The sequence below is a fragment of the Falco biarmicus genome, chromosome 1, assembly GCF_023638135.1.
Source record: "Falco biarmicus isolate bFalBia1 chromosome 1, bFalBia1.pri, whole genome shotgun sequence".
Taxonomy (NCBI): Eukaryota; Metazoa; Chordata; class Aves; order Falconiformes; family Falconidae; genus Falco; species Falco biarmicus.
Window position 1 is genome coordinate 126,059,532 of NC_079288.1, and position 15,768 is coordinate 126,075,299.

The following is a 15,768-nucleotide window of genomic DNA, read 5'->3' on the forward strand; positions in this document are numbered from 1 at the left end:
GACAAAACAGCCTTGGTCTTGGCTGAATGGCATGTATTCGGTTCTTGTGAAATTCGTTAACTACGTATGGTTTTCAACTGTTCTTCAGTTATGTAGAGCTTCCATTAGTATGTGTTACACACTAAGATTAACAGTATGTTACTGATACATGTTTATGATACTAGCTTCTGTGGAAGAGGTCAGAGCTTTGACTGCGATTTTGTGTGATTTAATTTGTTTTGTTTTGTTGTATGTAATGCTCCATAGCTGTGCTATCACATACTGCTTCAGTGGGTATTTTCCACTGCTTTCTTGACAATGCGGCGTTAGTAGCACAAATGTGCAGGACAACATGGGCAGGTTGAGTCTAATATTTTTCTTTTAACTTGTATTTGCATCCAACTCTAGCAATACGTAATGTACTTTGATTTGCTGTTTAATGTGCTATAATTGTAACATTTTTTTCTGAAAACTGCAAGCAATAAAAGCTTTGAAAACACTGCTCTAATCGCTGCTGCTGTCAGATCTCATGTTCTAGGGACTGAACCTCATTTTTTGTAGTCTTTAGTCCTGAATGTCTGGGTTTAGGCATTGGTCCCTGAAGAACAGACCTGAAGGATATGTCTTTTACCTATTGCCTGTAGTGTGAATTAATCCAATTTTTACTATGATATGAAGTTGGGAAGGAAGAGAAGATTTGGGCCTCTAAGAATACTGTAAAACCAATCCTTTACCAAGTGAGAAGTCAGACAGAAATATAAGCCATCTGATCTCCAAGAAGAGGCACCCATTTGGGCAGTATGGGTACCAGCAATAGTAGCCACAACCAGTAGTGTTGCCAGCAAAGAAGGGAGTCAAGAACCAGCCTTATACACTGTTGTTACAGTGCATTTCTCGTAGAAATACCCTTTCTAGATATTGACGTTTGGCTGTGACGTGTTGCCCAGCATGCCCTGTAGTGACAATAGATGTTGAGCTTATTGTTCTGGTGGATGAAGATGAGAAAGAAATAAATTAGAGATGTTAGCAAAACCAGAAAGCATTACACAATGTCCGATCTTACCTAATTTGAAGTGATTTATTAAGATGATAATTCAAACCCAGCTTATGTATATTGAGAGTTTACTCACACTTAAGCAGCTTCATTGGATTTAGAGATGCTGCTATCACAGCTGAGAGCAGAATATACATTTTTTTTTTTAGAGTGGGTCTTCTTTAAAATGCCAGAGATTGTTTAAACTGAATTATTATGTGTTTTCTGTAACAGACTACTTTTCAAGAATGTATTTCTTGTGAAATCTCTTCTTGATACAGTTTCATTATCAGAAGATAAGAATAAATACCTCATTTTTCAGTATGCATCAGAATATAGTATCTTGATAGCGTTTGCAGAAAAGTGAAGAAAGAACAAATCAGTATTTCCAGCCCCAGTATTTCACATCCATCAGTCCCGTTAATGAAAATAGATCTGGTTTATATTCTTCAAAATGCTAGTTCGTGTATCATCTTAAGCACTTGCCAAAAGTGAGGACTAGAAGTGTAATACCAAATATAATATAATACAGTATCTAATATAAATAGTTGTCTTAAGTTTTTTACTTTATATATGAACAGTAGCTACTATTAGGTGATGTAAAATGCATTGCTGTTAAGAGAATTTAGTTGAACAAACTGAAGGAGATTCAGTGAAGTTAAGGAAGCTAGTCTACCTTTACATTGTTTAACTAGGGGTGTTTTGCATTGCACCACTGAAACGTTTATGGGAGTAGTTGTTAGCAATACTTATCTCTAAACTGATAACCTTTCATAGTTTAGATGGAAGGATAAATGTAGATTAAGACAATGTTCATCATTTCCACTCACAATTGGTATGTCTCAGGTGTTCTAGTGAAATCTCTCTCGGTGCACTCGGGATGCCAAACAGGAGGACAGTTAGCCTGCCAGGGACCTCTTTTAGCTGGTTTGGAATTGTAGCAATAGTCCTACACTGCCGTCTCCAGCAGTCTGGAGTCTGCTGTGCTTTGCAGCGTGACAAACCGATCTCCAAGAACAGAAGAAGAACAGAACATGCCCTTTTTTCTAGTCACCTGAAGTTCAGTCCATGCAAAGAATCATGCGTCTTCAGTTTCAAAGTTTTATCAGTTCTCCCTATAGTGGGTTTTTACTTCACCTTTGGAAAAAGAAGTTCATACTGTGATAAGAAAGCAGAGAGAACAAGATTCTCTTTACATGTGTAGTATTGTAATTAAGTCCATACTCTTTCTTCTGCCTCTCAATTCATAAATGTCTTTTAGGAATCAGTTTTCTTATATTTAGTATAGTAAAGGCTTTTGCATCTGTAGATTCTTAGCTATCCAGATTTTTAGAGGTCCAGACCTGTTGTGCTGTCCTTCTGAAAACACAAATTGTTTAAAAAAAGGTACTCTCGCATATATAGATGTTTTGTCATTTGATTAAAGATCAGTATTTAAAAAACAGAAGCCCAAAGAACTCAGCATGTATTTTCTCAAATGTGTACTGTATGCAGAAATGAAAGCTATTTTTCATAAACACAGTCCTCTCTGTCTACATCTACACCACCACCTTCATCCTTTCTAATTTCCTAGTTTGTGCATTATAACAAAACTTATGATGGCCTTCACGTAGGTGCCTATTTTAAAAATAAATTAGTAAGTACATAAAGCGACATTACATCAGTATGAGAATTATATCTCTGGGTTATGATTATTGCTCTATTTGGACGAGGCATCTTGGTAGGAATTCCTTTTGTGATTAATTTAAAGGAACTTTTATAATAGATAAGGGTAAATATTGGTTTTGGATGCCAAAAAGGATTGTAAATATAATAAAAAGTTGATCAGAAAGTCTCTTTCCAGAAGTCTGTGTTGAACTTTGTCAAAACCCTGGAGGTATGTCTGGTGAGAAATAGGCATTCATTTTATTGGTACCAAACTTTAAACTAGACGTGGACTTGTGCCCTTATCTTACTGATGACTCAAGACCAAAATTTTAAGAAGTGTTACTTATTTTGCAGCTGGAGCAAGAATCCAAGTGCTAATATGCTTTGGCTGGAAGTCTGTCTAACAAGAGAAGCTCTTCATGGTAGCTCCCTAGAAAGACAGGGTTTTTTCATCAGTATTAAAAAGATGAAGGAAACAATTTTCTGGTTTGGATTTCCTTCTACATAAGTAAATACATACCAGCTTGCATTTCTAGACTGTAGTGGGGGAAAAAAAGCACATTTAAAACTAACGGAAGGGATGTGGTGCTTTTGCAGCAAAAATAATAGCATTGTAATCTTCTGTTAACAGAATCTAATACAAATAAATACTTTTGCAGTTTTAGTTCTTGTATGATGACATTCGGAGTGTTAGACTTTTTTAAAGTTGCAGTCACTAAATGATGTCAAAATTTGTTGCGTGAAACAGGTAATACCTATCAGACTTAATGATGCTTTATACAATTCAGGTGTAAGTTCTATGATTCAGGTTTATTAATAGTACAAGCTTTATCGTTGGCTGCACAAGTGCCCTTTAACCTGTGAGTACTTGGTGAATATATCCCATACTGCTGTACCTGCATGCTTGAAAGTACTCAGGCTCTCTTGCATACTTCAGTGCCAAGGTACCCTTTTCAGGACATCTTGTAAATTTACTTCATACTCTCAATCATTTAAAATTACCAGTATTTTGATTACATTTGCATGCTGCCTATATGCCATACTATAAAGTTATTGATTATAAGAAAGCATTGCAAATAGATCTCAGCTAAAAAAATAAAATCTAGTTATACATTCTCATCAACTGAAACTGGAATAATAACCAATGACCACGTTTTTAAATGCAGTGAAATCCCCAGAAGGTGCAGAAATATATTTGGAAAAGCAACTATGTACCTAAAAGGCAACAGTGCACTATTATCCTATTAAAAATACTATCAAAAAAAAAAGAGTTTGTAAGGCTTTGACCTAAAGTATTTGTCCCAACTAATTTTCAGGAGGCTATTGAAATCCATGTTTCAACAGTGAAACCTTCTTAATTTGATGAAGTAGGTGTCCTGAATTAAATACTGAAATGAGCCTCACTGTTTGTCTGTTACCACATGTTCTCTTTTTCCACAAGGTACCACTGAAGTTGTCCTCTTCCACCAGCTGAACTAATTTCCTGCTAAAATTAGAATTTTATTCATTCACATACATTATTATTTTATTAATAGTGGATATTTCTTAATATCTTGAGAAAAAAATAGTTCAAGATGCATTCTGTTAGGGTAACCATATAATTTGCATTGATACAAATACTGGAAAGTAAAAAATACAGCATGCTACAGTTCAAAACTTGTTCATCCAAAAATGTTTTGATCTAAGTCCAACGTATTGCTGTTTTACACAATGTTTTTGTAATTGTGCAACTGATGTATTAGGCTGTAGCTTACCCCCTTTTAAAATTGTTCTGGTTTTCCAACTTTTTGAAGCACCTTCCAAATATTACGGTTTAGTTTTTTTTAAAAGGCTGCCAATTTGAAGTCATTTTGTCTAGAAAAATGTGTTGTTTGTACGTTTTCCTCTTTGAATGTTAAATGTTATAGTAAGCAAACAGGCACGTAACACGGTTTAACACTAAAAACATGAATTGCCGTACCACAGCGATTGTATTCATTTTGCACATAACGATTTTTTAGCGGTACAATTGACTATGCCACTGAAGGATGGCAGAGAACAAAAACCTAAAACTTAAATTCCGTATAGGTTTTTTGTATGTCCTTATGTTATTTTTAGTTGCACTGTTGCTGATCTATAAAAACATGCTTTCCTTTCCTTTCCCTTTTCTAGTTGTTTGAGATCACAGTGCCTCTCTCTCACGGCCCCAAACCGGTAACCGTCAGCTTTGCCAACCACACGTCCTGCCGATGCATGTCCAAGCTGGATGTTTACAGACAAGTTCATTCTATCATAAGACGTTCCTTGCCAGCAACACAAACTCCGTGAGTATGAGACCTTGCCTTTTCTTTTGCATTATGAGCAAGCCTATATAATTAGATTTAAAATGTTGCTGGAAGCTTTCACAATTAAGATAGGTGAACTACACAGTAGTAGTAGCAGAGTGCATTTTGCAAAGGAGCTAGTACTGTTTTACACGAAGGGAATGTTACTTTAGTAACATTAGCTTTTTACCCAGTGGATTAACTGGGGCTAGCTGATTTTAAAATGAAGAATAATGTTGTTTGTGGGGTTTGTTCCATGGAAAGAGCTGCAATGCAATTGAGGCTTGAAGGAAACATTAAAATCAACTTCTTTATCTGTTCTTGATTACCTTTTTTTAAAAAAAACACTTTCAAATAAGGAGTGCACAGCATCTCTGTCTCTTAAATATTTTCCTATTTAAAATGTTGTTGAAAAAAAAGGCCTGGGAATCTTTAACTCCAGATCTTTTTGGAGATCTTCATATGCCAGAAGCGAAAATAAAACAGAATGGGAAGGGGAAATAAAGGATTAATTGACAGGTCACAGAATTAGCATATTGATTTGTTTGGTGATTTTGAATGAGAAGGAAGAAATCTGGCACTGAAGCAACTGTTACTAAAATACTTGAAGAACTCCTTCCCTTCATTTTAGAGGACTGAGTGATGATTTCATTATGTATACGTATTTAGGAGACAAAACATACGTAATGGACTAACAGTTGCTTCATGGAAGGACCAATAACTACAAGCTGAAGTGGAATCAATTGTAGACATTTTTAATATGGCAAGTGAATAGTGTAAAATGCCCCTAAGTGTAAGTTAGGTTGTTTTCTCTCTCTTTTCAGTCAGTTGAAGTCTGGATGTTTTCTGACATGTTCCAACGAAACACAGATTATGTTCTATTTGTATTCTAATTATTGAATTTTTTCATCAAAACATGAATCATAAACAGTGGATTAGAAAAATATTAGGAAATAAATCTATCAATAGTTAAATAATTGCATAATTAACACATTAGAAAAAAATCAAAAGCCAGAAGTCATTAGTGAAGTCAAATTATGCTCACTGTTGGCAGCTTCTCGGTGCTTCCAGATTAAGAGCAGTTAGAATTACTAGTGCAAGACTTTATTTTAGCCAGGAACCTGTAGTTAGAGGGAAGTAAGCATACAGATACAAGACTTTGACCAGCGCTCACAGGCTGGCTGTGCTGTGAGTAAGGGAATCACGCTTCAAGAAAGGTAAGTGTCCTGGTTTCCACCAGGATAGAATTAACTTTCTTCTCAGTCGCTGGCATGGTGCTGCGTTTTGGATTTAGTATGAGAATGATGTTGATGACACACTGATGGTGTAGTCGTTGCTGAGTACTGTCCATACAAAGTCAAGGGCGCTTCAGTTTCCCCTGCTCTGCCGGTGAGCAGGGGCACGAGTAGCTGGGAGGGAGCAGAGCCGGGACAGAGCTGAACTTCCCAAAGGGATATTCTAGACCATAGAACGTCACGCTGAGTATATCACGGGGGGGGATATCACCGGCTCGGAGGGGCTGAGCGCTGCTCGGGGGCTGGCTGGGCACCCGTCAGCAGGTGGTGAGCGAGTGGGTTTTATTCCTCTCTCTCCCTTTCCTCTTCATTACATTCACTGTTGTTGTTGTTGATGCTTTATTTAAATTACTAAACTGTTCTCACCTCAACCCATGGGTTCTACCTTTTCCCAATTCTCCCCATCCCACCAGGCGGGGGGGGGAGTCAGCAAGTGGCTGCGTGGTATTTAGTTGCTGGCTGGGGTTAAACCACAACAGTAAGACAGAGCAGCACTACATCAGAATATATACAGGCCTTCTCTGCTGCCAAGTACTGTCTGTACGTTTAAAATCTATGGGTTTTTACAATAAAATAGAAGAAAAAAACCCAAGCTGAGTGCTTCTAGATTTGCATGTTCCTGGTGGGTGCCTGGTTGCTTTTCAGAATCCCAGTGGGGCTTTTTAATTTGTACTATATTTCCCAATTTCGTTTCAACTTGCTATTTTTCCTTAACATTTTTAGTTACAGGTTTGAACGCCAGTAAAACTGCATTAAAGCCAAAACTTGGAAATGTACTTTCTTGTCACAGTGGCAGATCTGCATGTGTGCACGTACTTACCTACTTGCTCATATATGACTTTCTTACGCATTACTGAAAAGCCTAAGAGCATAATCTCTGGGTTTAGGGTAGTAACACTTGGGATCTAATACGAATTCAAGGCTGGATTATGCCCTGATGCACAGGCATGTGTTAGAAGAGATAAATTACATGTAAGATAGAATACAAATAATATATTTTCTCTACATCTCTATCCTGAGAATTAAGGTCTCGGTCTTTGCCTGTTCTCCCACTTCTTTCCTTTTTTTTCTTTCTAAAATGTAGTAGCTACTTCTACACGCTTGCAGAGCTGAGGCATGTCAGTTCATGTTAACCAGTGTTTCAGGATTCCTCCTGGATTAATGGTATTTGAAGTTGTACTCTTCTCTGTTTATAGAGAATGTCATCGAGGTGTGTGACTGAGTTAGGATATTATCCCTCTCAGAAGTTTAGTGATTTGGGGTGAGCGGGAGCAGAGGGGCCTGCAATACACCTAGTTCGGATCAAGTCTCTGTGATGACCTTCTTTTCCCATGATTTGTGGGTGGGGGCTTACAGAGCAGATAAGCATATTTTAGATGTGGGTTTAGACGTATGTTGTACACATTTAATGTTTCCTCCTCTTGTGTATTATCTGTCCTGACACTGGCAGCTAACAAGTTAGCATGCTGATATTTTTTTGTTATTGTTCCTTTTTCTTTTAGTTGAGTTGAGAATGGTTTGGAAGGAGGTAGTGAAATTTTCTGCAAAGTGGTTTTACCCCCCAATTTTTTTTTCCTAGCCTTTCTGAACTTTTTTGAAGTGTTAAAATAAGTAATTTTAAAATTTCAGCTATATCTCCCAATAATTTTCTGTACTAGCAACCAGGGTAGAAATGGTAAAGAAACAGTTCTAGTTCCTTTTGCTGGATGTCTCCAACCCTGATGCTGAAATATGTATTGTTCCCTTCAAGTTCTGGTAACTTGGGTTGTGTATCAACATTGTCTTCTCGTGGATTCATATGCACTTGGTGTTTTCTTCGTGCTGTCACCCTAGCTTCCTTCTGTAGGTAGCTGGTTAGACCCAGGCTGCTGCGGGTTGTTTTTTTAAAAAAAAAAGCCAAGAAAACAATAATATGTCTGTAAATTATCCATACTGGTTTTTAAGCAGAATCAGGAGGCAGGCAAAAGGACATATGTGCCAAGTGAGGGAGCAAGAGTGAGATCATTAGTGGAATGAAATCAGGAAACACCAGCTTGATAAAGTATGAGGTGATGCAGGGTGATGTTAAACTACAGCAGTCTTTACAAGCAAAGAGTTGTTTAATGTGGTGAAGGGGAGTGGTATACTGGAACGACGATCATGGAAGAATGTCCCAGCACCTGCATTTTTGAATGCATGAGTAATGATCCTCGGGGGAATGAAAAGTGCTTAAAATTTGTAATGTATGTGCTGCCTTAACAGATGGGGATTTTAGAAGTACTACAGAAATGATGAATAAATGACACAGCCTGGATGCACGAAGTTAGGCACAACTTGTTAAAAGTTGTAATGTCACCTGCCGTGATAAAGAAATTGCAGGCAAGGAAGATGAGATATCACACATAAATATTCTGTCTGTGGTGCACCTACTAGCCAAGTGCAGTCCTCCTTTAAAAGGCACCAGCTGCTGTTAGGATTTTTTGTTTTCTTTAGTCCACTACCTTGGCTGCAAAATTAGCAGGTAAAGAGCACTAAACTGTTAATTTTTTTGTTTTCTTTCATTTCTAAAGTGAAGAGCATCACTGCTGAAGTCCAACTCTTTAGATGCAAGAAACCTGTCTAGGATTTGAGTGGCTGACGAGGAGGAGTCAGTTAATGACACCTAAATTCCATGTAAAGGGGAAAGAAATCTGATAAACCGATTTTGTTTTAGAAATTAGATTTTTGTGTACTGCGTTCATCCAGAAACTATTAACAGCTGTCTTTTGACATCTATACATGTGAAAACATTTTTGTATTTCAAAAAACAATGTGGAAAAGTATGCTTCTTACGCCCTATGTGTATTTGGCATGCAAATATTTTTATGCTGGTCTATTTTCTATATAAAGCTTACATTCAAGGCTTAGATTTGTTTCCAGACTACACTAGGAAAGTACAGATACCAGCTTCTAGAAGTTAGAGCTAAAACTTGAAACATGAGAAGGTACCTTCAACAAATGGTTGAAGATTCCTATACTGGGGAGAACCTCAATTAGTAACAGATCTGATAGGAGTTAAAAATAAGATTATGAATGAGCTGAAGCTCTTAGAAAGGTTTTTGTAACGGAGGGAAACAAAAGCAGTCAGCACCTAAAATGCATATATTTTTTTTTTTGAGTTCCTATGGTAGTAATTCAGCAGTATATTTCATTCCACAGGTGTCATGTGGCAAACAAGACTTGTCCAAAAAATCATATTTGGAATAATCAAATTTGCAGATGTTTGGCACAGCATGATTTTGGTTTCTCTTCTCACGTTGGAGATTCTGGTAAGCAGCTTTGCTTAAAGGATTAACTGTCATTCCATGTTTTGATTTACCTAAAGGAGAAGTTAAAAACCTAAAAAAGTGAATAGTTAAGTATTTTTCTTTATTGATACTATTACTGGTTGTTGCCTGGTTTTTGATGTATACTTAAAAGACCTTAAAAGGTATGGATTTGCTATCATTTCTTCACTTATATAGGTGAATGGGTAGACACAAAATATTGATAGTGGTGCAACGTCTCTGCTGTATTTCTAGATGCATCTGAAGGTTTCCATATCTGTGGACCAAGCAAAGAGCTGGATGAAGAAACCTGTCAGTGTGTCTGCAGAGGAGGCATACGGCCCTCAAGCTGTGGACCTTACAAAGAACTAGACAGATCATCGTGTCAGTGCATGTGCAAAAACAAACTGCTTCCTGCTTCCTGTGGGCCCAACAAGGAGTTCGATGACGATAAGTGCCAGTGTGTGTGTAAAAAGATCTGTCCTAAACATCAGCCACTAAATCCTGCAAAATGCAGCTGTGAATGTATAGAATCTCCCAATAAATGCTTCTTAAAAGGAAAGAGATTCCACCACCAGACGTGCAGGTAAAAACTCAGTGTTTACTCCTTTTGTTGTGTTTACGGTACATTTTTGTTGTGTCGTTAGCTGTCTTGTTGCATTGCTTTGTAGTCTTAAGTAAAAAGTAAGCCTCTCTTCAATTTGATTTTATCTTCTATGACTTTGATCATCTCCAAGGGGAAACTACTAGTCAGAATGAGTATTTTAAAGCATGTTTATTTTCTTGTACTCTTATTACTACTTCATATGATTATTTTTTTTATTTTGATGAAAATGAGCTGTAAGATCAAGCTCCCTGGGGATTTTTTTAATGCTACTTAAAACCCCACTCTGTTTTTCCCCAAGAACTGAACATTGCAATTCAAATAACTCAAGTATTCCTAATTGGATCTCAGAGGCTAGTTCTGGAGATACCATAATTCATTTTCGCTTCCTAAATTTTTGCATAGCCTTAATTTCACTCAACAGATATTAAAGATTTATGAGTGCACGAAAAGTATTATAGCTCTGGGTGATTTCTGTGAAAAGTAGACATACGTAACTATAAAAGAGACCACCCACATTCATCATTTAAAATGGGATTTGGTCAGGAAGAAAACTCTGCAATTTCTTCATATATCACTGGAGCTTTTCCTTCCACGACGGCTACATCTATAGTGGTAGCAGTCTATATACAAAAATATGAATGACTTAATTTCTGCTTTATGTATTTTTTGAGGAACGTTTTTCTGTGAAGTTAATTTCTTAGAAACAATGCCATTTGGAACAGAAAGATCACTTATGAATATATGGAAATTATTTCTGTTATATTAATGACAAATAACAGTTCCAGAAATGTTCAGACACTGAAAAAGGAAAATGGCAAAGTGAGACATTTTAAATGGTTGTGGTTATTTGTTGCTTATCAAAGGTAAAAATTATGTATTTTAATATAACATGTAATTATATTACCATATATACATAAAGAAAAAATATCTAATATTAGGAATGACACCTGTGCTGAAATTTCTAAAATAGGGGAAAATATTAATAGTAACTGGCAGTACCTGTTTTGTTATGTTTGGCCTTTTGAGTGGAATAGAAGAGTTGTTAGAAACATAAGAAATAACTGTCATTCAGGTTTTATTTCAATTTTATGTTTGCAGAGTAAAAGAAACAACATGATTACATGAGCTTTAACATGCTACAGAGCCTTAGCACTGCTCCAGTGTGCACTGCCAGTAGTGCTACACATAAACCATGTGTATTTTAAAAGAACATTCACAACTGGAGAAGTCAGGCATTCAAAAAGCTAAGAAATGCCACAATAAATAGCTGATGCCATCTCTGTTTATTTAAAGACTTAGTATTTGAAGGAGGGAATAGAGCCCCGCTTTTCTCTGTGGTGTTGTGGTTGAAAACGATAGTTTGATCACTTTCTCACTTCCAAGGGCAATGTGATATAGGGTGCTTTTAGCTGTTTCTCTTTAAGCAGTTCATCTTTGTGTGGAGAAAGATTGATTTGTGTATGGTGTTACTCTGGAGCTCTACAACTGATAGATGGTAGCTGGTAGGACCATCAAGGGAAAAACAGAGGATGCAATCTCTCCTTCTTCTTAAAAAAAGGACTTACTGTAGGTTTCTCATATTTTGGCTCTGTCCACCACAAGATTTCTCTAAAAGAAGTAAAAAAAACCTGCAACATCCTGTTTGTCTTTGAAAAAAGATCCCTTGCTGTTATAAGACCATAATGTAAATGGAGGAGGTACCACTCTATAACTTGGTGCAAGATGCCTGAGACCTAGACATGGACAGAATCCTGTGGCCATGTCCTAGACAGCGTTCCGTGCTGTTGTCCTTGTAGCTTCTGGTTTCGAAGCACCTCTGCTGCTGATGTTATCCCCTGCTCCAGAGGAAAGGAATACAAAGTCATTTACAAAGGGCAGCGTAGAAAGGAAAAAGGAAAAGGAAAGAAAGAAAAAGCCCACTGTAAAATATACTGGCTTTTAAGTTGATGATGATGAAAGTAGTATTTTCTGCTAAGCCGATAACGCGACTGAAAGTAGCGTTTTCTGCTTCATTTTCATCTGTGAAGCGAGACTGCCCCGCACGGCAAACCTGGGCGTTCAGCAGCAACAGCTGCAATTACTGACCATCAAGAGAAAGTTGCCACTGGCTGACCCAGCACTATACACACTGACCGAACATCTGTCTCACCTCCAGTATGCTCAGATATTATCCTCAACAAAACAGACATCTATCACATGAAAGCGTTACGTAAACAATATCCAGCCCAAACCTTTTGAAAGACCTGGTCTATTGTTCAGCAGAGTTTCCTAAGGAAACCACGTTTCTGTAGTTACAATGACTCTGCTGCTATTCACCCTGTGCTATCACCTCAAAAATTTATTTTGGTCAGTTTTGGCAGGGCCAGATAGCTAGGCACCTCAGCTGCAAAGCCTCTTAGAGGAGGAGAGGCTTTCTTGCTCTGTTGCCATGTCCCAGATAAGGGTAGGACTGCAGTAGCCCGACCTTGACTGCTGCTGGACACAAGCTCCCGTGGGAATGGTGCTTTACAGCACTCTCAACTGTAAGTTGAAGTTCACAGTTCACTAGGAGGCATGAATCCTAAACAAAGGGAACTCCTCATATCGAGTGATTGTGTGACTGCTTTTCATTTTGTACAGCGTGTTGTATAGTGGGTGGAAGAGTTTGGCTTTGTCTTTTTTTTTTTTTTTTTTTTCTTATTTCATTTTACGGTCCTTCAGTACATGAAATAGTCTAACTTTGGTGTCAGAGAGAGGCAAAAAGGCAAGTTCAGTGTTTCAGTCTCATCTCCGTGGAGCACCTTTTTCCCAGAGCAGGCCTACTGCTGGTTGCCCATTTGCTCAGATTGGATCTGAGTGCTAGGTCATTTGGCAAACATTTTCGTTGCCTTTTACGACTGTTTCCAAACTCCGTTGGGCAAAAGATCAGTAGGGTTTTGAGAGATTCCAATGAGCTGTTACACTGATCTCAAATATCTTTATGAAGTGGCACAAAATAATGTTACTCCCTTAATTACAGAGACCACACTGATGAACTAATCTGGGATTAATGACACTGAAAACACTGAACAAGACGTGGCTAGTTAATAAATGTCACGTTTGCAGTCTTCCTCATTCCTTGATGTTTTCCTCATAGCCAGGTTCACTGGTTGAACTAGCTGGTGTAAGTTAATGTAACTGTAATCCAGACCTCAGATCATAAAAAAATTACAGCAGAGTAGTAACCTGGTATCCAAAACAAGCACACAGCGTATTAACTTATCTGCAACAATAATAAGAGTAGCCACAAGCCTGAAACAAGAATTACATAGGGAAGAGGGTAGCGACATTGCCTTAATATAGTGTACTGTAGTGTCTTTGAACTGAAGTAAGTATGAATTATAGTAATAGCTCATAATACCAGTGTTTCACAAACAGGCACACATTATTTAAATGCAAGTTTTAAGTATAACTGTGTTGAAATTCAAAATGTATACTTTTGTCTTTTGACTCATTGCCAGCGTCTGAAAAAAAACACCCAGACTTGTACTTTGTCTCCATTATACACCAGAAAGTATTTAGCATTGTTATTGTAAGGTTATTTTAGGTCAAGTTCTTGTTTTAATAGAAAAATAAAATAGGAAAAGGAAGAGTTCAGGAACAACCACAGATACTATCTTTGTCCAAGTTCTATTTTTCAGTCAAGGAATCTGTGAAGAAAAGTTCTGCTGCTTCTTAGGTAGATGTGACTTGTGGTTTAATGCTCGATTTTGTTAAACTTACTTTAATCAAATAGGACCTATTTCAGTTCTTTTTCCTTGAAGATTTATCGTAAACATGCAGGCTTTGATCTTACTTCAGAATGGACATAGATGCAATTTGAAATGTCGATGCATTCCCACTCACCTCAGAGTGACTGTAGGAGTCTGCAACTTGAAAGGAAGTATGTTCTCATTTTCAAGACTAATCTCTCTTAGGCTTATTGCATTAGTGATTAAGGTGAGAAACAGTCCTGTGTAAGAAGATGGTAGATTTGATTATCACCTGAAATGCAGATTGCCACCTCAAACCGGCAGCATGCAGTAGGTCATAACAAGCCAATTTGAGTACAAAAAAACCCCTATTGTCTTTGCAAAATTAGATTTCAAACAATGCTACTCGAGATTAGAATGCAATTACAACCAGGCAATATGTTAAAAATATTCATGAGTATCTGTTGCAATAGAATAATTTCTCTTCAATAGCATCCATTGTTCTTTCATTGTCTTTTGTGAAGAATAGTCCAATTGAAGGTAGTTGCAAAAACATAAACAGAAGTTAAAGGGTAAGTTTTTGTAGGAATTAAATGTTCCGTTCAGAAATGGCAATCTGAATGCTCAGAAATTTCTACTTCAGGTTAATATAAATGATCATATTATATTAATGCTTGCTTTTTTTCATTTCTTTAGTTGTTACAGACCACCGTGTACAGTCCGAACAAAACGTTGTGATGCTGGATTTTATTTTAGTGAAGAAGTGTGCCGCTGTGTACCCACATATTGGAAAAGACCACTTATGAATTAGTGATGAGAGTGCTACTTGCTATTTGGGTGTACATTTTTCCATTAGAACAAAAGAACAACAGAAACTCCTAATATTTGGAATTAAATGTTCACCAGAGACCCTGTGGGGCTTTCAGAGACAGACTCATTGTGCTTTTCTCAAGATGTGGAAAGCAAATGTAGGAAATAACTGGGGTTCATGTTTTGTAAAGAACTCAATAAGGACTTATTTTCTGCCAATGACCAAACAGCCTAGGTTCTCCTTCTTGTGATTTTTTTTTTTTTTAAAGAGATAATGACTATATAATTTATTTCCACTAAAACCATTGTGCAGCATTTCTGTTTATAGCAGTAACAATTGTTAAAGCTCACTGTGATCAATATTTTTATATCATGCAAAGTATGTTTAAAATAAAATGGAAATTGTATTATATAATGGTGAGAATGTTTAATCATCTGCTTAAGGAAAGGGTCTATAATTCAGCTTTATTGTTAGGGTTCTTACAAGGGAGAAAGGTGATTAAGAGAAGGCAGTTTTATGAAAGGAAGACTACAGACCTTGTCTCGTGCTTGTGTATATGTAATTTGAAATAGAAAGAGCTATACTTAGTATTTCATGGCCAGTGATATTTCTGTCTCTAGAATGAAACTAGCAAGGCAGGAATTAATAAGTAATGAAAACACTGGAGATCCTGGGTGTTACCCAGGGATAAGGACTATGTTTAAAGGACAGCAGCAACCACTCACATTCCAATATATTCACCTTCTATTTTATTCTTTGTCAGCATTCCTAATGAATAATGTTAAATAATGACTATTGAAAGTTATATGGTATGAAAGCGGAAATGCCAACTGTGGTTTTTTATTTAGTATTACAGGCTATATTGTAAAATCTACAACTAAGCAATTCAGAATGCTTTGGTGCACTTTACTCTTTCATATAGTCAATCACGTATCTTGAGCAACAGTGCATGTGTGTGCAAAAATACTTTGCAGGAAAGAAATACAATTTGTATTCCAGTGAAAGGACTTCTACCAGTCTGGTATGGATTGACATAATTTCTACATTAAAAATTGTCTTTTTGTTAAAGAGAATGTGAAATCAAACATCTGCAACACTA

At 37.0% G+C, this 15,768-nt stretch overlaps 1 protein-coding gene across 2 annotated transcripts in view; it reads left to right on the top strand.

Annotated features, from left to right (window-relative positions):
• VEGFC (vascular endothelial growth factor C) overlaps nt 1–15,083 on the top strand; it is an 82,275-nt gene extending 67,192 nt beyond the window's left edge. For both annotated transcript variants that reach the window (XM_056326409.1, XM_056326410.1), the window contains exons 4-7: nt 4,811–4,962; nt 9,435–9,544; nt 9,797–10,127; nt 14,555–15,083. In XM_056326409.1, coding sequence (XP_056182384.1) covers nt 4,811–4,962; nt 9,435–9,544; nt 9,797–10,127; nt 14,555–14,669 — 708 coding nt within the window. In that variant the 3' untranslated portion in view covers nt 14,670–15,083. The remainder of the gene's footprint in view (nt 1–4,810; nt 4,963–9,434; nt 9,545–9,796; nt 10,128–14,554) is intronic.
• The last annotated feature ends 685 nt before the right edge of the window (nt 15,084–15,768 follow it).